The sequence below is a fragment of the Lissotriton helveticus genome, chromosome 12, assembly GCF_964261635.1.
Source record: "Lissotriton helveticus chromosome 12, aLisHel1.1, whole genome shotgun sequence".
Classification (NCBI taxonomy): domain Eukaryota; kingdom Metazoa; phylum Chordata; class Amphibia; order Caudata; family Salamandridae; genus Lissotriton; species Lissotriton helveticus.
The window spans coordinates 279,809,041-279,830,963 of NC_136073.1; the positions used below are offsets into that span (position 1 = coordinate 279,809,041).

Consider the following 21,923-nt stretch of genomic DNA (forward strand, 5'->3'; position numbering starts at 1 on the left):
GCCAAACCACGACAACCTTTCTGTCTTCCGATTATCAAGTTATCAAATAAATCCATGTTAACAAGAGTGAACTGATCCAATCCCAGGTTATGAATCTACAGCCTATTATAGTTGTAGTCCAGATTTAGTTGCTTCGGTTGAACTAACATACCTGAAATTAATGTTTTGAAGAAGAAAAAAATAAGCCCAGGACTTGAGCATCGGGCCCTGGGGGACATGAAGCAGTTCGATAAACTTACTAAATCACCCTACATCTCATTCTGTACCCTACTACTGCCACCGATACCATCAAACTAAGAGCAGAATGTTGCTTTATGTAGTTAACCCTAATTAGTTAATTTCATGCTATTTTCACTGTATGGGCGAGAAACTTGTAGCTACGCTTTCAAAACTGTGGTCAGCGACATTTCGTGTGAATGGCTTCTCAGCACCGCTGCCCACTCTTGTTGTCGGGCTGAATGCCTGCAGGCGCATATAGGTCCATCCAAACTAGACGCCCCCTCCTTTTGACATCTCTTCACCTTTTCCCCAGTGATTGCATCTTCTGTCTGTCGCTTTCGTTAGTGACAGTTCTGCTTGGAGAAGCACTACAGTGTTCTGTATTGAAGAGTGAATCTGATGTGTGTATTATCTTCTCCTGGGCTGGGATCTTCATTCTATTGTTATTTGAGGTGGTACGTTGATGGCTGTACATGCAACCGTGAAGGTACAAGTTGTTTAGGTTACTTTTTTAGAGTTTCATTTTATTAATTGACATCACGGTTTTAACGTAAGGGTTACGAGCATATGTAGATAATCACTTTATTTTGTAGAGCTATTGCTTGATGCCACTAGTGGTTCCATTCTCTGCACTGATGCTTAGTTGGTAAGTTTTTGCCCATCCGTCTTTCCCCTTGTCTTTAAGTTTCTTTCCCCTACAGTAAATAAGGCTGGCACATAATCGGTGGTTGCCACACTTGATGTGTACCGGTATTGGGTCCATACTGCCGGGTTGTCACAACGTGAGATCAAGTTGAAGCGCTTGAATTATCTATCTGGGGTATTGTTTTCTGAAAATTTAATACATTTCTAATTTTTATCTTTATTAAAAGCTTACGTCTAGAATGCAATGTTTGTGTCTTGATGTATTAGCAGTGTTAGGTTGGCACTATTTAGCTGCCTCACCTTTCTGCGTTTCCAATGTGTGGGTGTTGGCAATTCTTAAGGTGCTTTTTGAATAGCCTGCCTCTCACTAAAACATCGTTTAACGTAGCAGGTTCACTACTACCCTGAATTACACTCTGTATGATCGCTGTTCTTTCTCGGGGCTTCCATTGGCTGGGCCTTCACTGTCATCACTTCCTGCACTGAAGGATTGTGGTTTTTAGGTTTCGCCTGGCGCTCGCCACACACACCACACCACACCACACACAGCTCACTACACACAGCTCACTCCATACATGCCAACATTTCAGAAGAGCAAAGTGTGTGTGTGTGGCTCTGGGTGTGTGTGGGTGTGTGTCGCTGGCTCTGGGTGTGTGTGTGTGTGGCTGGCTCTGGGTGTGTGTGTGTGTGTGTGTGGCTCTGGGTGTGTGTGTGTGTGTGTGTGGCTCTGGGTGTGTGTGTGTGGTTCTGGGTGTGTGTGTGTGGTAGTAATTGCTGTCTGCTGAGCTCGTCCGTAGGGTACAATAGGTCTCACATTTGCGAGAGATTAAGCTAATGGCAATGTAAATGACAATGCCATTTATTTATCTGTTTTCAAAACCAACACATAAATACAAAATTTGTCATTTACAATGCCAATAGCTCTAACCTTTCCAAAGGCGAAACCATTGCATTGTAAATGCTTGTTGATGCTGTTCCAGAAAAACGTTAAAAAAAGTCCCGATAACGACATCGTGAGCACACCTTCGCTTCAGCAGCTTTTCAAACCAAAATGTAGAATGGCCACACGGACAGTCCAAATATAAGAGGCCGACTTCCAGTCACATTGATTTCTCGGCAGATGTAATCTTCCTTACTGCACACTGCACCTTCTCGTTCCTACTAATGCCCTTCAGTGTAATCATCCTGAAGACATTAACTCGGTAGCACGTGTCTTTACATTCAGTAATGTCTCATTTCGGCAGGCAAGTCACTCTTCCTGGGCTGCGGCCATCCTGGCAGTTCTAAAACATCCCAAACAATCTTGACTGCCGAACACTGTTGGACGCCGTGATAGTGGTCAAATCATGCATTCATTTATAAACGGATCCCAAAGGAACAAAGCACTTATAGGTTAGTAGAAGATCAATTTATTTCATTAGCCAGTTGCGTTTTGGCAAGGGCGTTCTTTCTCAATGCCGGTAATGTGCTCAGGAAATCACATGACATTCACATTTAAAAGCACTGAAGCATATTGTCTATCTGTCTATCTGTCTGTCTGTCTGTCTATTTAGTGAGTAATAGTAATGGAGTCCTGTATTTGGAATGGTATGAAACAAATTCTAGTATTATGAATTATATGGTTATATATGTACCATATGAGCTCTGTGTGTATTCAAATTGTGGACACCATTGATTGCCCACTGGAGGGCTTTAAAATGAGGAATTCCATATGTAGGCTGAGTTCAGCAACATATTGAATTGATTAAATCAATATGGTTTCTATTCAACAGAAATGTTTATAAACAGTATGAATATCAATATACTAGATACTGAAATGATGTAATTGACCAATGTATTGATACACTGCAGGACATTGCACTTATGGTTTTTAGGTTTTATTAACATCTGTTTTTAGGAAAAACGCACATAAATAACTATAACACAAATGCAAAAATGAAAAGGAGTTTTAATAAAAAGGAACTTTAATCCGTATAAATTGTTTAAACAATAAATTAATCTACTATTTCCAGAATGCACAGCGGCACCATGCAGGAAGTGATGTGATGTCACAGGAACTGTTATGTTTAAAAAAGGAAAAAAGCTGTTGTGTACTTGTCATTTTACCCGTGAACAAGATCTCAGTGGAGATCGAAACACGTTGGGTGGCTGGCTCGCTTTGAAAATAAAATCGCTGGAGCAGTTAACATTTGAGTTTATTTGAATCAATTATGGCAACAGCGAGTGCTCGCGGAATTCCTGTGAAGCAAACAATGTAACATATATATATATATATATATATATATATATATATATATATATATATATATATATATATATCTCCAATCCTGTTTCATGTAGATCAAAAAACAGGCGCTGACACAGCCGACATATGACACTGGAATGTATTTCACACGAATGATATATTAATATATGAATGTATGTATGTATGTTTGTACTTTTATTGTGTAAAATGCAGAGATGTGAAAACCACGGTTGCCTGTGAAATATAGATTTCATCATCATGACGCCACCCTTCAAATCGCTCTGCAGGATCAAATTATGTGGCAAGGTTATTCAAATTAAGACACACACAGACACACCCATGAGACCCCCTGCCCCGTGTGATCTAGTTCACTATTACTATTGAGGGTTTCTGGTGATATCATAAAACAAAAGACCTGAGGCCAAGTGGTTTTATGTTGTCATCAGCACTCTAAGATTGCAATAAAGGACCAGAATACATACGGTACCCGTTTTCTTTTTTTACATTACATATTCTTTGTTGGCTTGATAAAGCTGTTTTTTTCAAAATTTGACTATCAATGAGCACTGATTGGAAATAGAATGTTTGGGATTTGTTTATCTTGTTTTAATAAATATTAATAAAACAACTGGTAATTTTCAGGGTCATTGGATTCAGGTGATTATGTTGCTGTAGTGTTTACTGCATAATTATGGATTTAATGCATTTACCAAATAATGTACAGTTTGTCTGAAATGGATCAAGATACCGTCAGAGAATGTGACACATACATTGCACTTTTTGCAGCATAGTTTAAATAACCTTGTCACATAATGTGGTACTACTTGCCCCATATTCATAGTAGACCTGACCGTGATAAAGCTCTGCAGAGTGGTATGAGGCAATCCCTATGATTACAAAATATGTATTTTACAGGCAACTGTAAAATGCATCGCATATTTCATAGTTTCCTGTCAAATATGGATTTTTGTATCATTGCATTTTGTTTGAAGGCACCAAAACACGTATAATATACAACTACGTGGTTCTTCACTTCTGAGCTAACATATGTGTGCCTTTTTTTATCAGACATATACATGCTTTATGTTTGAGCTTTTCAGACATTCAGATGTTAATGTTCTTAAATCTAGCATCACCATTGTTTGGCATCTAATACTTATGGTCATTCTCATTGTAGATGTCTCCACAGGTTTTGTGCTGAAGGAGATCCTGTCTTTGATATTTGGTGTAATTGCTGCTATTTCAGTTGGACTTTTCACTTACTTTTATGTTGCAACTCTACATGAAAACGATCTGTGGTTTTCCAGTATTAAGGTATGTCTAATCTGTTGACTTTCATTTCCTAAATTTGGGATTCTATGATACGTTATGCAATTTTGTGGATTCCGATAGTGCTTTACGATGAGTAAATAACTTAAGCCAATGATTTGAATATGTGTAGAGAGCAAAATATTTTTTCTTAATTAGTTGGTTTTCCATCATATAAAACAGCAAAAGCAACATACAAACCAACAACACACAATCTCTTGTGGCACAGTAGAGGATAGAATTTGACGTATCATAAATACTGCAGTTCACGTTACCTTTCTGCACCAAAGTTTGTGTAATCACGTATCCAATGTTAGTGCTGTGGCCTGCATACGTGTGCACCTCAGAGCATGGCCAGACTAGGCTGGTTGGATCCAAAGCCTGTAATTTTCTTTTTTTCTCTGATCCACATTTGCATACATATGTCTCTGGGGGGTGGGGAGGTGGCGGGGGGAGGGTTGTTTAGTCATTTTCCATTATTGCGCAACACATTCCCATTCCACATGTTCTCCCATAAGCTGCTTGCATGTGGGCTTCCAGGCTGCACTCTCTGTCTAGTAGCTGTTAGGTCTGTTCCAGCATGTGGGCTCCATTGCATCCCTCTCCACTAATCTGTCTGCCACACTTGTTTCAGCAATATGATTTGACTGCAGGGGGTGCCAGAAGTCTTTACGTCTTGCCTTACGATGTTGTATATTGACATATGTTTCGGCTCTGTTGTTGCACTTTACCATATCTTTATTCAAGACGTGGACCTGGATCTCTGAATCACGTCATCTCTATTTTGCATTTCATGAACTGTAGGGCTATCGCCACAAATCTTCTCACTGACTTTGGGGACAGGGCCAGCACATCTAAGCAATAGAGCATTATGGGCCTTTCTAGGGGACAGTCTATCATTTGCATTAACTCCTCGAAAACCTGTTCCTAATTTAGGCTAACCGGTGGGCAAAACCATGCTAGATGTATACATGTGGTGTGTGGTGCATTATTTTGTTTGTCCGGTGAATGGTAAACCCAGTGAAGGTATTTAAAATGTAGCAATTTGTGCCTGGAATTCATTTTTATAAGCACTATTTCTCCTCAGGATGTATGCCAACATTTATCATATACCAGGCCCATAGATCAACTTCCCAGTCAGTCCTTGACTTGGTTACTGTATTAGGCATCGCGGGCCAAGTTATATAACCTGAGTATCCATCAGCAGATACAGAGGGACACTATTATTTGGTCCAGGGTATGCAATTTTTGATGGCTGTTTTAGGAAATAAAGTACACATTCTCTCACAGTGTGCTTCAAGCGGTTGTAGGTGAATTTATGTAGTGGTGTAATAGTGTTGTTTGCTTTATAAGGGTCTAGAGTGTGGAACGCCCCTTTCCTAAGTTTCCAAAAGGTCACCCATCTCTAATATCTTGATTTTCTTAGTTGAGACTATAACCAATTTTTCTTCCATTAATCGTAACAAGAGTTTAGTGTTAATGGCAAATGTTATTATTTCTGGTATGATTGGGGATTCTTCCATTTTTTCCACAAATAGTAAAACGTCATCTGTGTACATTGATATTATGATGGTCAAACCAGAAGGTCATCCCCCATGCCATGTGCTTTTTGTCTTACCCAGCAGGTCAGATTCTTCATGGCTATAATGTATAGCATAGGTGAAAGGGAGCTCCCCTGTTTGGTTCCCCTGTCAATGTGCGATGAGGCCGGTTTATGCTAACCGTGGCTATGGGAGTGGAGTATAACAAGGAGGTCAATCTCCACATGTACGATCCCAGCCACAAACTTTGGAGAGTAATCTGGAGAAAAGACTATTGTAAAACATCTGAGGGTTTTGCAACATCCAAAAAGGCCACCACGGCCTCCAATTCATTGTTTAGTTTGTGCAGGAATGCAAATAAAGTTTGTAAGTTGTTTGATGTGGACCTAACTTGTACAAACCCTCACTGGTCTGCATGGGTTATGCCATCGATGAGAGAGGTGGTTATTGCTTTAAATAAGATTTATTATCTAGGTTCAGTAAGGACAACAGTCTATAGGACGAGCATTGCGTAGTTTGTTCATTTGGTTTTGGCAACACCGTAAAGCCTCATCAGTGTTTGCTTAAGTGTGCCTTTTTCCAAACCTTCAATGTATAGGGCCAGAAGTTGTAATGCTAGCAGATATTATTTTTTTTAAAATTTGAGTGATAGGCCTGTGCCTGGAGCTTGCCAGGCCATCTGTGGGCGCTAGTATTTTCTCCGGCATTAGTGGGATACATAGTGTTTCCCTGTGATGGCCTTCAAGTCATGCCATTGCTAGGTGTTGTTCTATAAGGCCATTCACATGTTTCATATAATTGGGTATAGTATTCTACAATTTCATTAAGACTGTCTTGACTCTCTCTGATATCCTTGGCAATAACATTTCGCAGTTTTGTCATCGTGTTTTGGAGGGGTTGAAGTTCTCTCTGTTTATTAGCCATGCTGTATCCTACCCAGCCTTTCCCCTTCTCCTTGATTTTTAACAAGGTGATGTTTACCTAGCAGGAAAACCTCTTCGATTCCAGTCTCCCAAAACTCTGTACCTGATAGATTGCGGTCAGCATTTTTTTCTTTTCTAATTGTGTACTGTTTTTCGGTCACTTATATATTTTTTCAAGATATGTGTGCTTTTATATATCTTTCCGAATACCAGATTGTTTGATGTAATTATTCTTGGTATATAGGCTTTGAAATCCTCCCAAAGTATTGCCTAGGTGGACACTAACCCTGTGTTTATTTCAAAGTAATACATTATAGCAGAGTGGATCTCGCAGCAGAGTACTGCATCTAACAGTGCATCCACTGAATCTCCAATTGGTGCTATGGGGTCTATCAGTGAGTATCTTAAAACTAAAAATACTGGGGAGTGGTCCAACAGATATCCGTTATCCAGTAGAGGGTTTCTGACGTAGATATCCAGTAATCAATATAGGACATGGAATCATGCAGCGAGAATGAGTATGCCCTCTCCTCACTGCGCATTGCTCCCCAGACCTTGGTTATGTTAATCATCTCTACAATGTGTGCATTTGTATTAACGCTGTACATATGAGGTTATTCAGGACTCTTACATTCCAAGACAACTGCAATACATTTCTATATCCATAACCAACATCAATCATTGGACACAAACTGTAAACTGTATGCATATTGGTGTCCACCCAGTTTGTTTCTTATATCTAACTTCACTTAAATTCAAACATGTGCAGTTCCCCCACCGTCGACCCCTATCCGCACTGAGATCCCCAGCCCGAGTGCAACAACCTCAACCAAAAGTTATCCCAACTACCTGCAGTCTGTGATGCACACAAAAGCATTGGATTGGCTCCCCTGGAACTGGGGCATACACTGGTGTATGTTGACTTTGAATGTATTGCCTCTCCTCACCTACGATCATGATTCTCACAAGATCAGCAACATACCTCCAGGTTGTGAACCTATACAGTTGGTATGATAACATGAGCAGGGGTACATCTCAGTGCCATTAATCAATGTCGCCATTTAAATCAGATCTCCAATTGTTGATGCTCCATTGTGGTTATTGCTTTTAGACCTCGCAACGTGCTCCTGGATGACATTCTGCACCAAGGAACGGTATGCCCATTCAACAGCAAATGTCATTGTGAAGTTAGTGTGGTTTAAAGTTCAGTGAGTAGTTCCTGAAAAAACAAATCGATGTGCTCATGTTTGCAGTCTCTGTAGGGCCGAGAATTTAAATATTATTGCGGCTCGGCTTTGCCTCTTAGTGTGGTTGAGGCCCAAGACCTTTTTCAAGTAGCTTTTCTTTGGAGGTATCAGCATCATGCTCCAGACCAGAAATGCACCATTTACCATTCTGCAGTGTCGGTGCAGTCTTTCTGCCATTCCATTCACTCCATTAGGCGGTCAAGGCTAATTATAATTGCATCAATCTTCCTATGTATGTACGATATGCCATTTTTTAAGTTCTTTTAAACAATAGGGAGGTAGGTCCTGGGACGTAAGGTCAGCTGGACCGTATGTAATATTTATAAGAAGACAAATGCTGACCATACAGTAAACTACTAATATCTCCTTGTTTGGAGTGACAAATCTGCTTGAATCCAAAATTTGTCTGGTATTTTATTTATACCTTTGAATTTTATTTTTCAGAAATTAGAAAATTGATTTGTTCGAAAAAGACATACCACATATATTACACATAAATCAACATATACTTAGTCACAATACTATCAACTCTGAACAACAATACATAAATGACAACATATCATATATACATTAGCACTACGGTTTGTGCTACAACAGCAATATTCCTTATTTGCACTATCTTTTTTTATGAGTGAAGTGTATTCACAAAAAGAAGAATCAAATGGAGAAAAAGCATTAATATTATAAACAATATTGGTGAAACTGAAAGAATTAATCAAAATTTCAGTCATTCAAGGAGTCAGTTATTCCTAGCTGTTCCAATACTTGTCTCCAATGGGCCGACGCGTTTCGAACTCGCTATTTCAATTCGCGTGTTCTCATCAGGGCTTTTTACTTTTTCCTGCATTGTGTGTGCAAAAATATGAAATAGAAATTCATCAGATTCTGTTTTATGCTTTTCGAGCCTCTTATTACCACTTTGAGTTTAGCTGCAACATGCATACCTTCAAAGGTCTTCGCAGTTACGTAGGGTTCAATTCATCTATGCGGAGGTCCCTGTCGCAATGTTTCTGAAATTTGAAGAAATCAAAATTATGGAATCAGTTTAAGGCAAGAGCCCGTCGCCTGATGCCAAAACACACACTCCATTTTCATACCTTTATTGGTGTTTGTGAAATCCAATCTTTAAACGAGGAGTTTGATAAGTCAGTAATCCCGCTTTTTGTCAGGGGTGCCCATGTGGGTCCCGTTTGTCTGCCTAAACAAAATGATCGTTTATTTAAAACAAGTCCTGAGCTGATAATCTAGTGGTTCTAGTGCCCATTGATACTGTATGCAAATAAGTACCTGCTATCGCCGCTCGGCGTTGTCCCTGCAAGCTTCTGATGGCGGAATTTGTTCGTTTATTAAATGCGGGCGCTCCGTTCCCTGGAGGGAAGACAGGCATTCGGTCACAAATAGCTTGCCAGTTTATGCGCATCTACACTAGTTCGTGGACATGGGAGGTTAACCTACCTAGTATCTGCTGTTCTCTGCTGCTCTGGGCTTCACTTCCCTTTCACAATCGATCTGCATCAATGCGCCATTTTGGAAGGGGACGTACTATTAAGATGCATCACATGGTGCGGGGCTTATGGGACATGTAGTCCACATCAGTTTTTAGAACTTATTATAGTCTTGAGATCTCCGACATGGAGTTCAATCCAGTCTGTAGACTGTTGAATCTTAAAATCAGATATGCTTCCTTTTTCAGTAAGGCATCATCCACATCTTGGACTCTTTTATTATGCCCTATTGTGTACAGGACAGTCCACCTGAAATCCGTTTCCAAGTGGCCATGATCTGTAAAGTGTTGGACCATGGGAGCAGACAGAACCTTATTTTTAATTCGCGATCTGTGTTGTGTGATGCGAATATTAATTTGCTGGTTCGTTTTTCCAATATACAGTTTTCCGCAACCGCAAATGATTGCATAAACCACATTCTTGGTTTTGCAGTTGCTGAAGTCTTCATTTGTCCATTTTACATTTCTGTGAGAAAATTCACTACCCTCAATTGTTGTATCACAGGATACACAATTACCACACCTATGGTGGCCTTTGATTTGTTTCAAACCCCATACTGAAAGTAGATCATGCTTGGGTTTTTCTATCCTTACATCTGCCCGGACAATCTGCTGGCCTATGCTGCGTTTTTTTTAAAAGCAAAGAGTGGTCTCGGAAATGGACACTCCAGCTCTTCCAATAAATGCCAGTTCTTCAATATAGTTTGGCGAACCTGATGGGAGTGAGGGCCAAACGTTGTGACACAGACCATTTTGTCTAGTTCTTTTTTCTCTTTACGGACAAGGAGGCACTCACGTGGAGTATAGCGTGCTTGCTTGCGTGCATGTTTCAATAACTTTTTAGGGTATCCCCTTGTGATCATTTCATCACAAAATTTTTGAGAGTGTAGATCGAATTCACCAATCTCCGAGCAGTTTCGTCTGATTCTGAGAAGCTGCCCATAGGGGAGATTGGTCCTCAGATTTCTGGGATGTGCGCTTTTATGATGGAGGATGGTGTTCCGATCTGTCCTCTTTTTGAAAAGAGATGATTTTAGACACCCATCAGTGAAGCACTTGAGGTAATGGAGCTGTACTTGGATATTGAATATTCCTTTGCAAAACATGTTTGCGTGGTATCATGCTTCGAGGCCTCTCCGCTCTTCATCGGCGCATCTTCTTGTGGTCCCGAGGTTCCATAGAGTGAGGATGGGTGGCCGCTCCTTTAGCGTTGCAGCGGCCAAACTTTGGAACTCTCTGCCACTCTCCTTGAGGAGTCACAAGGACTATTTTCCGTTTAGGAAAGCGTTAAAAACACACCTATTTCCAAAGACGGTCTGAGCGGTTAAAGTGTACGGTTTCTTGATCAAAGCGCCAGGATGCCCTCTGGGTGACAAGTTCTGCGCTCTATAAATATACTAAATAAATATGAGAACAAGACCACATAGGGTCCCGACTTCATTCATTCTAGAAATTGCGGAACTCACACTCAAGAAAAATTATTTTCGCTTCAATGACGAGTTCTTTGCGCAAATCAAGGGGACAGCCATGGGCTGTCCTTATGCGCCGGAGATGGCGATATTGTTTATGGCTGAATATGAGAACAAATTCGTGGAGAACAACAATCCCTACAAAAAACACATAAAACAATGGTTGAGATATATCGATGACGTGTGGCTCCTGTGGCAGGGGAGCCACACCGAACTGATAGAATTTCACAACCGGCTCAATAACCAACATCAGGATATCAAATTCTCCATGGAGCATAGCAAATCAAAAATGACCTTCCTAGATGTCGAAATCAGTTGCACTGATGGGTGTCTAAAATCATCTCTTTTCAAAAAGAGGACAGATCGGAACACCATCCTCCATCATAAAAGCGCACATCCCAGAAATCTGAGGACCAATCTCCCCTATGGGCAGCTTCTCAGAATCAGACGAAACTGCTCGGAGATTGGTGAATTCGATCTACACTCTCAAAAATTTTGTGATGAAATGATCACAAGGGGATACCCTAAAAAGTTATTGAAACATGCACGCAAGCGAGCACGCTATACTCCACGTGAGTGCCTCCTTGTCCGTAAAGAGAAAAAAGAACTAGACAAAATGGTCTGTGTCACAACGTTTGGCCCTCACTCCCATCAGGTTCGCCAAACTATATTGAAGAACTGGCATTTATTGGAAGAGCTGGAGTGTCCATTTCCGAGACCACTCTTTGCTTTAAAAAAAACCCGCAGCATAGGCCAGCAGATTGTCCGGGCAGATGTAAGGATAGAAAAACCCAAGCATGATCTACTTTCAGTATAGGGTTTGAAACAAATCAAAGGCCACCATAGGTGTGGAAATTGTGTATCCTGTGATACAACAATTGAGGGTAGTGAATTTTCTCACAGAAATGTAAAATGGACAAATGAAGACTTCAGCAACTGCAAAACCAAGAATGTGGTTTATGCAATCATTTGCGGTTGCGGAAAACTGTATATTGGAAAAACGAACCAGCAAATTAATATTCGCATCACACAACACAGATCGCGAATTAAAAATAAGGTTCTGTCTGCTCCCATGGTCCAACACTTTACAGATCATGGCTACTTGGAAACAGATTTCAGGTGGACTGTCCTGTACACAATAGGGCATAATAAAAGAGTCCAAGATGTGGATGATGCCTTACTGAAAAAGGAAGCATATCTGATTTTAAGATTCAACAGTCTACAGACTGGATTGAACTCCATGTCGGAGATCTCAAGACTATAATAAGTTCTAAAAACTAATGTGGACTACATATCCCATAAGCCCCGCACCATGTGATGCATCTTAATAGTACGTCCCCTTCCAAAATGGCGCATTGATGCAGATCGATTGCGAAAGGGAAGTGAAGCCCAGAGCAGCAGAGAACAGCAGATACTAGGTAGGTTAACCTCCCATGTCCACGAACTAGTGTAGATGCGCATAAACTGGCAAGCTATTTGTGACCGAATGCCTGTCTTCCCTCCAGGGAACGGAGCGCCCGCATTTAATAAACAAACAAATTCCGCCATCAGAAGCTTGCAGGGACAACGCCGAGCGGCGATAGCAGGTACTTATTTGCATACAGTATCAATGGGCACTAGAACCACTAGATTATCAGCTCAGGACTTGTTTTAAATAAACGATCATTTTGTTTAGGCAGACAAACGGGACCCACATGGGCGCCCCTGACAAAAAGCGGGATTACTGACTTATCAAACTCCTCGTTTAAAGATTGGATTTCACAAACACCAATAAAGGTATGAAAATGGAGTGTGTGTTTTGGCATCCGGCGACGGGCTCTTGCCTTAAACTGATTCCATAATTTTGATTTCTTCAAATTTCAGAAACATTGCGACAGGGACCTCCGCATAGATAAATTCAACCCTACGTAACTGCGAAGACCTTTGAAGGTATGCATGTTGCAGCTAAACTCAAAGTGGTAATAAGAGGCTCGAAAAGCATAAAACAGAATCTGATGAAATTCTATTTCATATTTTTGCACACACAATGCAGGAAAAAGTAAAAAGCCCTGATGAGAACACGCGAATTGAAATAGCGAGTTCGAAACGCGTCGGCCCATTGGAGACAAGTATTGGAACAGCTAGGAATAACTGACTCCTTGAATGACTGAAATTTTGATTAATTCTTTCAGTTTCACCAATATTGTTTATAATAATGCTTTTTCTCCATTTGATTCTTCTTTTTGTGAATACACTTCACTCATAAAAAAAGATAGTGCAAATAAGGAATATTGCTGTTGTAGCACAAACCGTAGTGCTAATGTATATATGATATGTTGTCATTTATGTATTGTTGTTTAGAGTTGATAGTATTGTGACTAAGTATATGTTGATTTATGTGTAATATATGTGGTATGTCTTTTTCGAACAAATCAATTTTCCAATTTCTGAAAAATAAAATTCAAAGGTATAAATAAAATACCGGACAAATTTTGGATTCAAGCACATTTGTCACTCCAAACAAGGAGATATTAGTAGTTTACTGTATGGTCAGCATTTGTCTTCTCATAAATATTACATACGGTCCAGCTGACCTTACGTCCCAGGACCTACCTCCCTATTGTTTAAAAGTCTAGGGCGGGTTTTGACCCGCGAGAGCGTAAAGGGCATTACGAATAAAACGTGCTCTTAACTCACGGTGATTATCCAAGCGGAGGGGCGTTTCGTTCCTCCTAGGTATGTCCGATAAAGATACCTTGTCATTCTCTGAGAATCACATCCAGTCCTTAATAGCCTCATCACCATTTTCTAACATCACTTTGAGCACCTCCGCCCAACAACAAAATGAATCTGACAAACTAATCAGATTAAGCAAAAAACACATTAGAACCGAGTTGCATGGCCACTTTCTACTGAGACACCTGAAGGGAGGTACTATCCCTTGGGGGTTACAGGTGAAAAATGTGCCAGTAATTTTCACGGAGGATGCGGAATATAAAAAGGGTTTTAGTTACATAAATACGAAATGCAGTAGGGACCTCATGGTCCATACCATTGAGACAGCGCAACGTTTGTGCATAAAAGAGCTAGAAGAGATCGAGGAAGTAACTAAAAGTATCCAGGAAAGTCAGCTTGTTCCTGATGCCAAAGCACTCCTTGAAAAAATCGAAAAAGAAATTCTATCCTTTAAAGACACTGCGATAAACAATAAAACTATCCAATACGAAAGGGACTCTAAATCTTTTACCCTTGAGAAAGCATATCCTTTCCTAAAAGACGATTACTACTCCCAGGCAGACTCGAGGGGGGCACTATATAATTACCAAGGACGCTCCCGCAATAGGTTTAAAACCTTTTCTGAGACATCATCCTCATCGGACTCGTCCGGTCCTGACACAAGAGGCAGTAACAACAAAAAGCAGGTCTCTTTTTTAGAGAAGAGCCAGCAAGGCAAACCCAGACAAAAGATACCATGGGAGATGCGCATATGGAAAAACAGCTACAAGTCGTAGCGGCTCCATCGACTATAGTCAATCTGTCGACCAGAATTTTAGCAACAGATGAGGAATCTGTGCTAAACTTGGGATTGAAATTTGTTCCAAATAAACGAACGGATTTCACAAAAATAAAAATGGAAATTATCTCTTTTTGCCGCAAAATACGATTGAAGGCCTTTTTTAACAATCAGCCATTCATTAGTGATAATGAAACAACAGGGTTGAGGAATAAATCCACATTCATCCCCCATCAGAATATCCCAAAAGAGATCTATGCCTTTGAGCAAGTGGTCCTATCCTGAATAAACAAACTTGAGAAAAACAATAAGTATGTCAAGCCAAATTTAAGTAGAAGCCAGCAGGCAGCGCTGAAGGACCTCAGCGAGGACCGCACAATTATAGTGAAACCAGCCGACAAGGGCGGAGCAACTGTGTTGTGGCCCAGGGATAAATACCTGATGGAAGGAGAACTACAGGTAAACAACCAAACCTGGTATAGGAAACTAGCAGTGGATCCAACCAAAGAAATACAATCTAAAATAGCGGCTTTGATTCAAAAGGGATTTGACGGGGGCTATGTGGGACAGAAAGAAAGGGATTTCCTTCTCAAGAAATTCCCCCGCACGCCTCTGTTGTACTTCCTCCCAAAGATTCACAAAAATCTGGCTGAGCCCCCTGGACGTCCTATCGTCTCAGGTGTGACTCGTGCTTGGAACCACTGTCTAAGTACGTGGACTACTTCCTTAAGCCTTTTGTGAACAAAGTAAGGTCCTATCTCCAGGACACTACTGACTTTTTAATTAAAATTAAAGGTAGGGAGTTTAATCCTTCTAATGAGATCATGGTCACCATGGATGTGACATCACTGTACACGCAAATTCCTCAAAGTGAAGCACTTGAGGTAATGGAGCTGTACTTGGATATGAGAACAAGACCACATAGGGTCCCGACTTCATTCATTCTGGAAATTGCGGAACTCACACTCAAGAAAAATTATTTTCGCTTCAATGACGAGTTCTTTGCGCAAATCAAGGGGACAGCCATGGGCTGTCCATATGCGCCGGAGATGGCGATATTGTTTATGGCTGAATATGAGAACAAATTCGTGGAGAACAATCCCTACAAAAAACACATAAAACAATGGTTGAGATATATCGATGACGTGTGGCTCCTGCTGCAGGGGAGCCACACCGAACTCATAGAATTTCACAACTGGCTCAATAACAAACATCAGGATATCAAATTCTCCATGGAGCATAGCAAATCAAAAATGACCTTCCTAGATGTCGAAATCAGTTGCACTGATGGGTGTCTAAAATCATCTCTTCAAAAAGAGGACCGATCGGAACACCATCCTCCATCATAAAAGCGCACATCCCAGAAATCTGAAGACCAATCTCCCCTATGGGCAGCTTCTCAGAATCAGACGAAACTGCTCGGAGATTGGTGAATTCGATCTACACTCTCAAAAATTTTGTGATGGAAATGATCACAAGGGGATACCCTAAAAAGTTATTGAAACATGCACGCAAGCGAGCACGCTATACTCCACGTGAGTGCCTCCTTGTCCGTAAAGAGAAAAAAGAACTAGACAAAATGGTCTGTGTCACAACGTTTGGCCCTCACTCCCATCAGGTTCGCCAAACTATATTGAAGAACTGGCATTTATTGGAAGAGCTGGAGTGTCCATTTCCGAGACCACTCTTTGCTTTTAAAAAAAACCGCAGCATAGGCCAGCAGATTGTCCGGGCAGATGTAAGGATAGAAAAACCCAAGCATGATCTACTTTCAGTATGGGGTTTGAAACAAATCAAAGGCCACCATAGGTGTGGTAATTGTGTATCCTGTGATACAACAATTGAGGGTAGTGAATTTTCTCACAGAAATGTAAAATGGACAAATGAAGACTTCAGCAACTGCAAAACCAAGAATGTGGTTTATGCAATCATTTGCGGTTGCGGAAAACTGTATATTGGAAAAACGAACCAGCAAATTAATATTCGCATCACACAACACAGATCGCGAATTAAAAATAAGGTTCTGTCTGCTCCCATGGTCCAACACTTTACAGATCATGGCCACTTGGAAACGGATTTCAGGTGGACTGTCCTGTACACAATAGGGCATAATAAAAGAGTCCAAGATGTGGATGATGCCTTACTGAAAAAGGAAGCATATCTGATTTTAAGATTCAACAGTCTACAGACTGGATTGAACTCCATGTCGGAGATCTCAAGACTATAATAAGTTCTAAAAACTGATGTGGACTACATGTCCCATAAGCCCTGCACCATGTGATGCATCTTAATAGTACGTCCCCTTCCAAAATGGCGCATTGATGCAGATCGATTGCGAAAGGGAAGTGAAGCCCAGAGCAGCAGAGAACAGCAGATACTAGGTAGGTTAACCTCCCATGTCCACGAACTAGTGTAGATGCGCATAAACTGGCAAGCTATTTGTGACCGAATGCCTGTCTTCCCTCCAGGGAACGGAGCGCCCGCATTTAATAAACAAACAAATTCCGCCATCAGAAGCTTGCAGGGACAACGCCGAGCGGCGATAGCAGGTACTTATTTGCATACAGTATCAATGGGCACTAGAACCACTAGATTATCAGCTCAGGACTTGTTTTAAATAAACGATCATTTTGATTAGGCAGACAAACGGGACCCACATGGGCGCCCCTGACAAAAAGCGGGATTACTGACTTATCAAACTCCTCGTTTAAAGATTGGATTTCACAAACACCAATAAAGGTATGAAAATGGAGTGTGTGTTTTGGCATCAGGCGACGGGCTCTTGCCTTAAACTGATTCCATAATTTTGATTTCTTCAAATTTCAGAAACATTGCGACAGGGACCTCCGCATAGATAAATTGAACCCTATGTAACTGCGAAGACCTTTGAAGGTATGCATGTTGCAGCTAAACTCAAAGTGGTAATAAGAGGCTCGAAAAGCATAAAACAGAATCTGATGAATTTCTATTTCATATTTTTGCACACACAATGCAGGAAAAAGTAAAAAGCCCTGATGAGAACACGCGAGTTCGAAACGCGTCGGCCCATTGGAGACAAGTATTGGAACAGCTAGGAATAACTGACTCCTTGAATGACTGAAATTTTTATTAATTCTTTCAGTTTCACCAATATTGTTTATAATATTAATGCTTTTTCTCCATTTGATTCTTCTTTTTGTGAATACACTTCACTCATAAAAAAAGATAGTGCAAATAAGGAATATTGCTGTTGTAGCACAAACCGTAGTGCTAATGTATATATATGTTGTCATTTATGTATTGTTGTTTAGAGTTGATAGTATTGTGACTAAGTATGTGTTGATTTATGTGTAATATATGTGGTATGTCTTTTTCGAACAAATCAATTTTCTAATTTCTGAAAAATAAAATTCAAAGGTATAAATAAAATACCAGACAAATTTTGGATTCAAGCAGATTTGTCACTCCAAACAAGGAGATATTAGTAGTTTACTGTATGGTCAGCATTTGTCCTCTCATATATATAGTTCTAGCAGCAGCGCTGTAGTGTCCAGAATGCTTTCGGTTTGAATAGCCGCGGTTGGCACTTATTGCTCTTTCAGCCCTGTTCTGTGTGGTTTTCATTGCTCAAATGAAATATTGCTTTGCTTCTTGCCTTCTTTCCCTATCCTTGCTCTGTCAACAGTAGGCAGGCAGTAAGGCATAAGTCTCTGTGGGAATATGTTATGTTTCTCAGCCCTTTGAGCTTTCTGTCTCTCAGTAATTTATTGCTGCAATTGGGTTTTATCCATTCTGTACGCCCATGGTTTTTTTTCTTTTTAGATCACCCAATTATTGACTTTTTACCATGGGTGAGTCTCACTACAGTTGTCTCACCCATGGTAATCACATGGCAAACTGACTGCGCATGTTTACTGGCAGCGTCTGCCTTTTAAGCTAAGGCCACTGCGACGCAACAAGGGCAGGGGGCAATTGGCTGGTTACACATGAACATTTGCTCACGTGTGTGGACTGTGCTTGGGAGGACTACTGTCGTGTACAGCCCAGTAGCTGCGTGCAGCTAGCCAGGCATCATGGAGAACTCTGCAGATTAGATATTGACGTGGGACAGGCCTTAGAAGTCTACACCATTAGGGAAAGTTAGTGTGATTTATTGTTTTGTCTATAGTGACAAATTATGATACACATGAGAAGAGAACTGCCCTGGAGTGCAGTTTCACCAACCTTTGGCCTGCAGAAACCAACTGACATCTTGAATCGGGGTGTAACCTGTGCGGGAAAATCAATTCTGTAATTTCCAAAATAATATCTGTACACTTCTGGACCTGAGGATGTCCTCACAAGAAAAAAGACTGCTTTGCTGCTGAAGGACTGCCACTCTGCTGGACTGCTGCTCTTGTAGAAATGCTTTATTTCTTTGCTGACCTGCCTGCTTTGCCTGGGTGAAAAGGACTGGACCTGCTCTATTGTTCCCAAAACCCAGAGTGACTCCAAGGGCTAATTGGCTGGTCTCCTGATCTGAAGTCTCCGGGACATAATAGATTTCCAACCACACTGCTCCTACGCCTGGACTGTTGGAAAAGGGCCTAAGGTGTTTCCTTAATCGGAACCAACACATCATTTGCTGTGAGAGCAGAATCAACACATCGCTTCCATTATGTTAGCAGAACCGGCGCATCACCTTCAGAACCAGCACATCCCCGTTGTTGCGTGGAGAATACCGATGCATAACCTTCACTGTGTGGGCCGGCTCATCACCTTGTCTGCAGGCCGCATGTCATCATTGTCCTCGACGCAACAAGGTACTTACTCAGCAGGGCAAGCCTGGTCCTTGTAGCCTGCCTGCGCTCCATTGCAGTCAGCCTGAACTTTTGACTTTATCCCTTTCTTGCACGATCAGATATCCCTAATAGGTGCTTATTGCTTCTCAACACTATTTTACAGGGTATACTTTAAAAATGTATATCTCAAGTTCTGCTTATTGGATTTTAGTCGTTTTGGTCTTGTTTTGTTCATTAACAATAGTATGCCTCTTTTTTGTGTGATGTTTTCACTGTTTTACTGTTTGTCGTGTTGCACAAATTCTTTCCACATTGCCTTTTATGTTAATCCTGACTGCTCTGTGCCAAGCTACCAGAGGGCGCACAGGTTAATTGAGGTTGTGTTTGTGACTTATCCTTATTAGGATTGTGATTTCTGTTTGGACAGGGTGCATACCTCTGCCAACTAGAAATGCGATCTATAACACATATGCTTGCAAAGAAGTGTGGCAAAGCCTCTGTCAAATTTTGAACAACACCTGTCTCGATCAGTGAAGGCCACAGGATGGCGCCCACAAAGAACTAAAATTATTATGGCAAATGTTTTCGAGAACAAAAGTGTTCCATGCTATGTTCCAGGGCCTGCACCCACCTCTGTCCTGTAGGAGCATCTGATTGGTTTCTCCAGTTTTCAACACTTACTGCTTCGCTATCATTCAACCTTGCAGAGATGCAGCTGGACCCCACCTCAGATCTCCATCTTGGGGGTGCGTTGATATGTGGTGTGGGGGCCTTTCCTCTATCCAAATGTACATGGCATACCTTCACCCATACGACCACCCAAAACTCAGATTCAGGCCTTGCAGCAGTCCATGGCACTCAGAGGCCGACGGGGTCTTTGGCGTCCAAAGCCCTGTCTGCGTCAGACATCCTTGCAATGCCTCACCACTGCCACACTGAGGTCAGTGCTGTCCCCCATATCTGACTACTCCTTCCGTCTTCTTGCTGCTGCAGCCAATCACAATGCCGCAGCTGGTGGCAGAGTTCTTCTCTGTTAGTCATGGCCCCTCACCACCATCTCCACAAGCTGGTAGGGTCTTAGAGTGCCGTCCTATCCAATAACTTGTTCCTGTGTCTTACATTGGCTGTCATATTTGGGCCCGGCAATGTTTGACTTCTCCAGGCTGTATCCCCAGTGCAGGATTAGTCCCAGCCTTAGGATTCATGACCGTGCTGATTTCTGCTCAAAAAGTTTATTCGTAACAGGAATATGGTGTAATTTGCTCCAAGCAGCTATCTCAGCAGCGTGTGTGTATATATATATATATATATATATATATATATATATATATATATATCTATATATCTATATATTCACTGAAAAAACCATAGGTTATAGACCATATATAGTTAGGAATTAGCATTTACAAAACCTTGAAAATTCACTGAAAAAACCATAGGTTATAGACCATATATAGTTAGGAATTAGCATTTACAAAACCTTATTTTATTCACACAAAACCATTGAAATTCCATATATAGTTAGTTGCACTAACTATATATTTCGCGCACCCGCAATCCACTGCTGATGATGTCACATATCACATCATTCATGACATGGTCAGTGACATCACTGATGACATCACTGATGACATCATCCAGTGACTGTGTGTTTCTGTAAAGTTTAAATATGTTTTACATATTGAAGAATGAGTAGATGTATAAGTGTCTGGATGAAGGATTTAGTAGGTGCGTGACTGACTGTATGAGTGAGTGATTAAATGTGTCTCACTGAGTGCATGGGTTAGTGACTAAACTGTCTTAATTTGTGCATCATTACGTCTATTGTTCTGTAAACTGCTGCATGTGTTGATCAGTAGCTATATGAGTAACTATATGGGTTATTGATTGATTGTCCAAGTATTTGTATGGGAGACTGAGTGTGTGTGTGGCTGGCTGGGAGATGTGTGACTGTGCAGATCAATGTGTACTTGTATCAATGATTGTATAAGAGAGTAAGTATGTGTTAGTATATGTTTGAAAATGTAAGGTACTCTATGTTTAACTGTATAGATTAGAAAATGGAAGTGTGATTGATTCTTTACAGGACTGACTAGGTGTGTGAGTAACTCCATGGATGAGTGGCAGAGTGTGAGTGTCTCTAGGTGTATGAGTGCATATGATAGTGTTGTAAAGATGAGTGATTGTATGTATGAATGATTGTATGGGTGAATGAGTGAATGTGTGTGTAGACATAGGAATCAGTGAGTGCGTATGTAGTAACTAGTATTGGTGTGCCAATGGTTTAAAAAATTATATTCTGTATTTAACACTGGGTGTAACAGAGGTTATATTAAAGTGTGAGGAGATGCATTGTATTGTCACATGAATGATATCATCAGTGATGTGACCATTGATGTCAAATGAGATGTCATCAGTGATGTCATTTGAGATGTCATCAGTGATGTCATCAGTGATGTCATTTGAGATGTTATCAGTGATGTCATCAGTGATGTCATCATTGATGTCATCAGTGATGTCACTGACCATGTCATGAATGATGTAATATGTGACATCATCAGCAGTGGAT

At 40.9% G+C, this 21,923-nt stretch overlaps 1 protein-coding gene across 3 annotated transcripts in view; it reads left to right on the forward strand.

The window, feature by feature from the left end:
- The window catches only part of DPY19L3 (dpy-19 like C-mannosyltransferase 3), a 517,935-nt gene that overhangs the window by 128,048 nt on the left and 367,964 nt on the right, over positions 1-21,923 (forward strand). For 2 of the 3 annotated variants that reach the window (XM_078671604.1, XM_078671603.1), the window contains one exon: positions 4,287-4,423. In XM_078671604.1, the coding sequence (XP_078527730.1) occupies positions 4,287-4,423 (137 nt within the window). The remainder of the gene's footprint in view (positions 1-4,286; positions 4,424-21,923) is intronic. The other variant, XM_078671605.1, reaches the window with a different exon arrangement.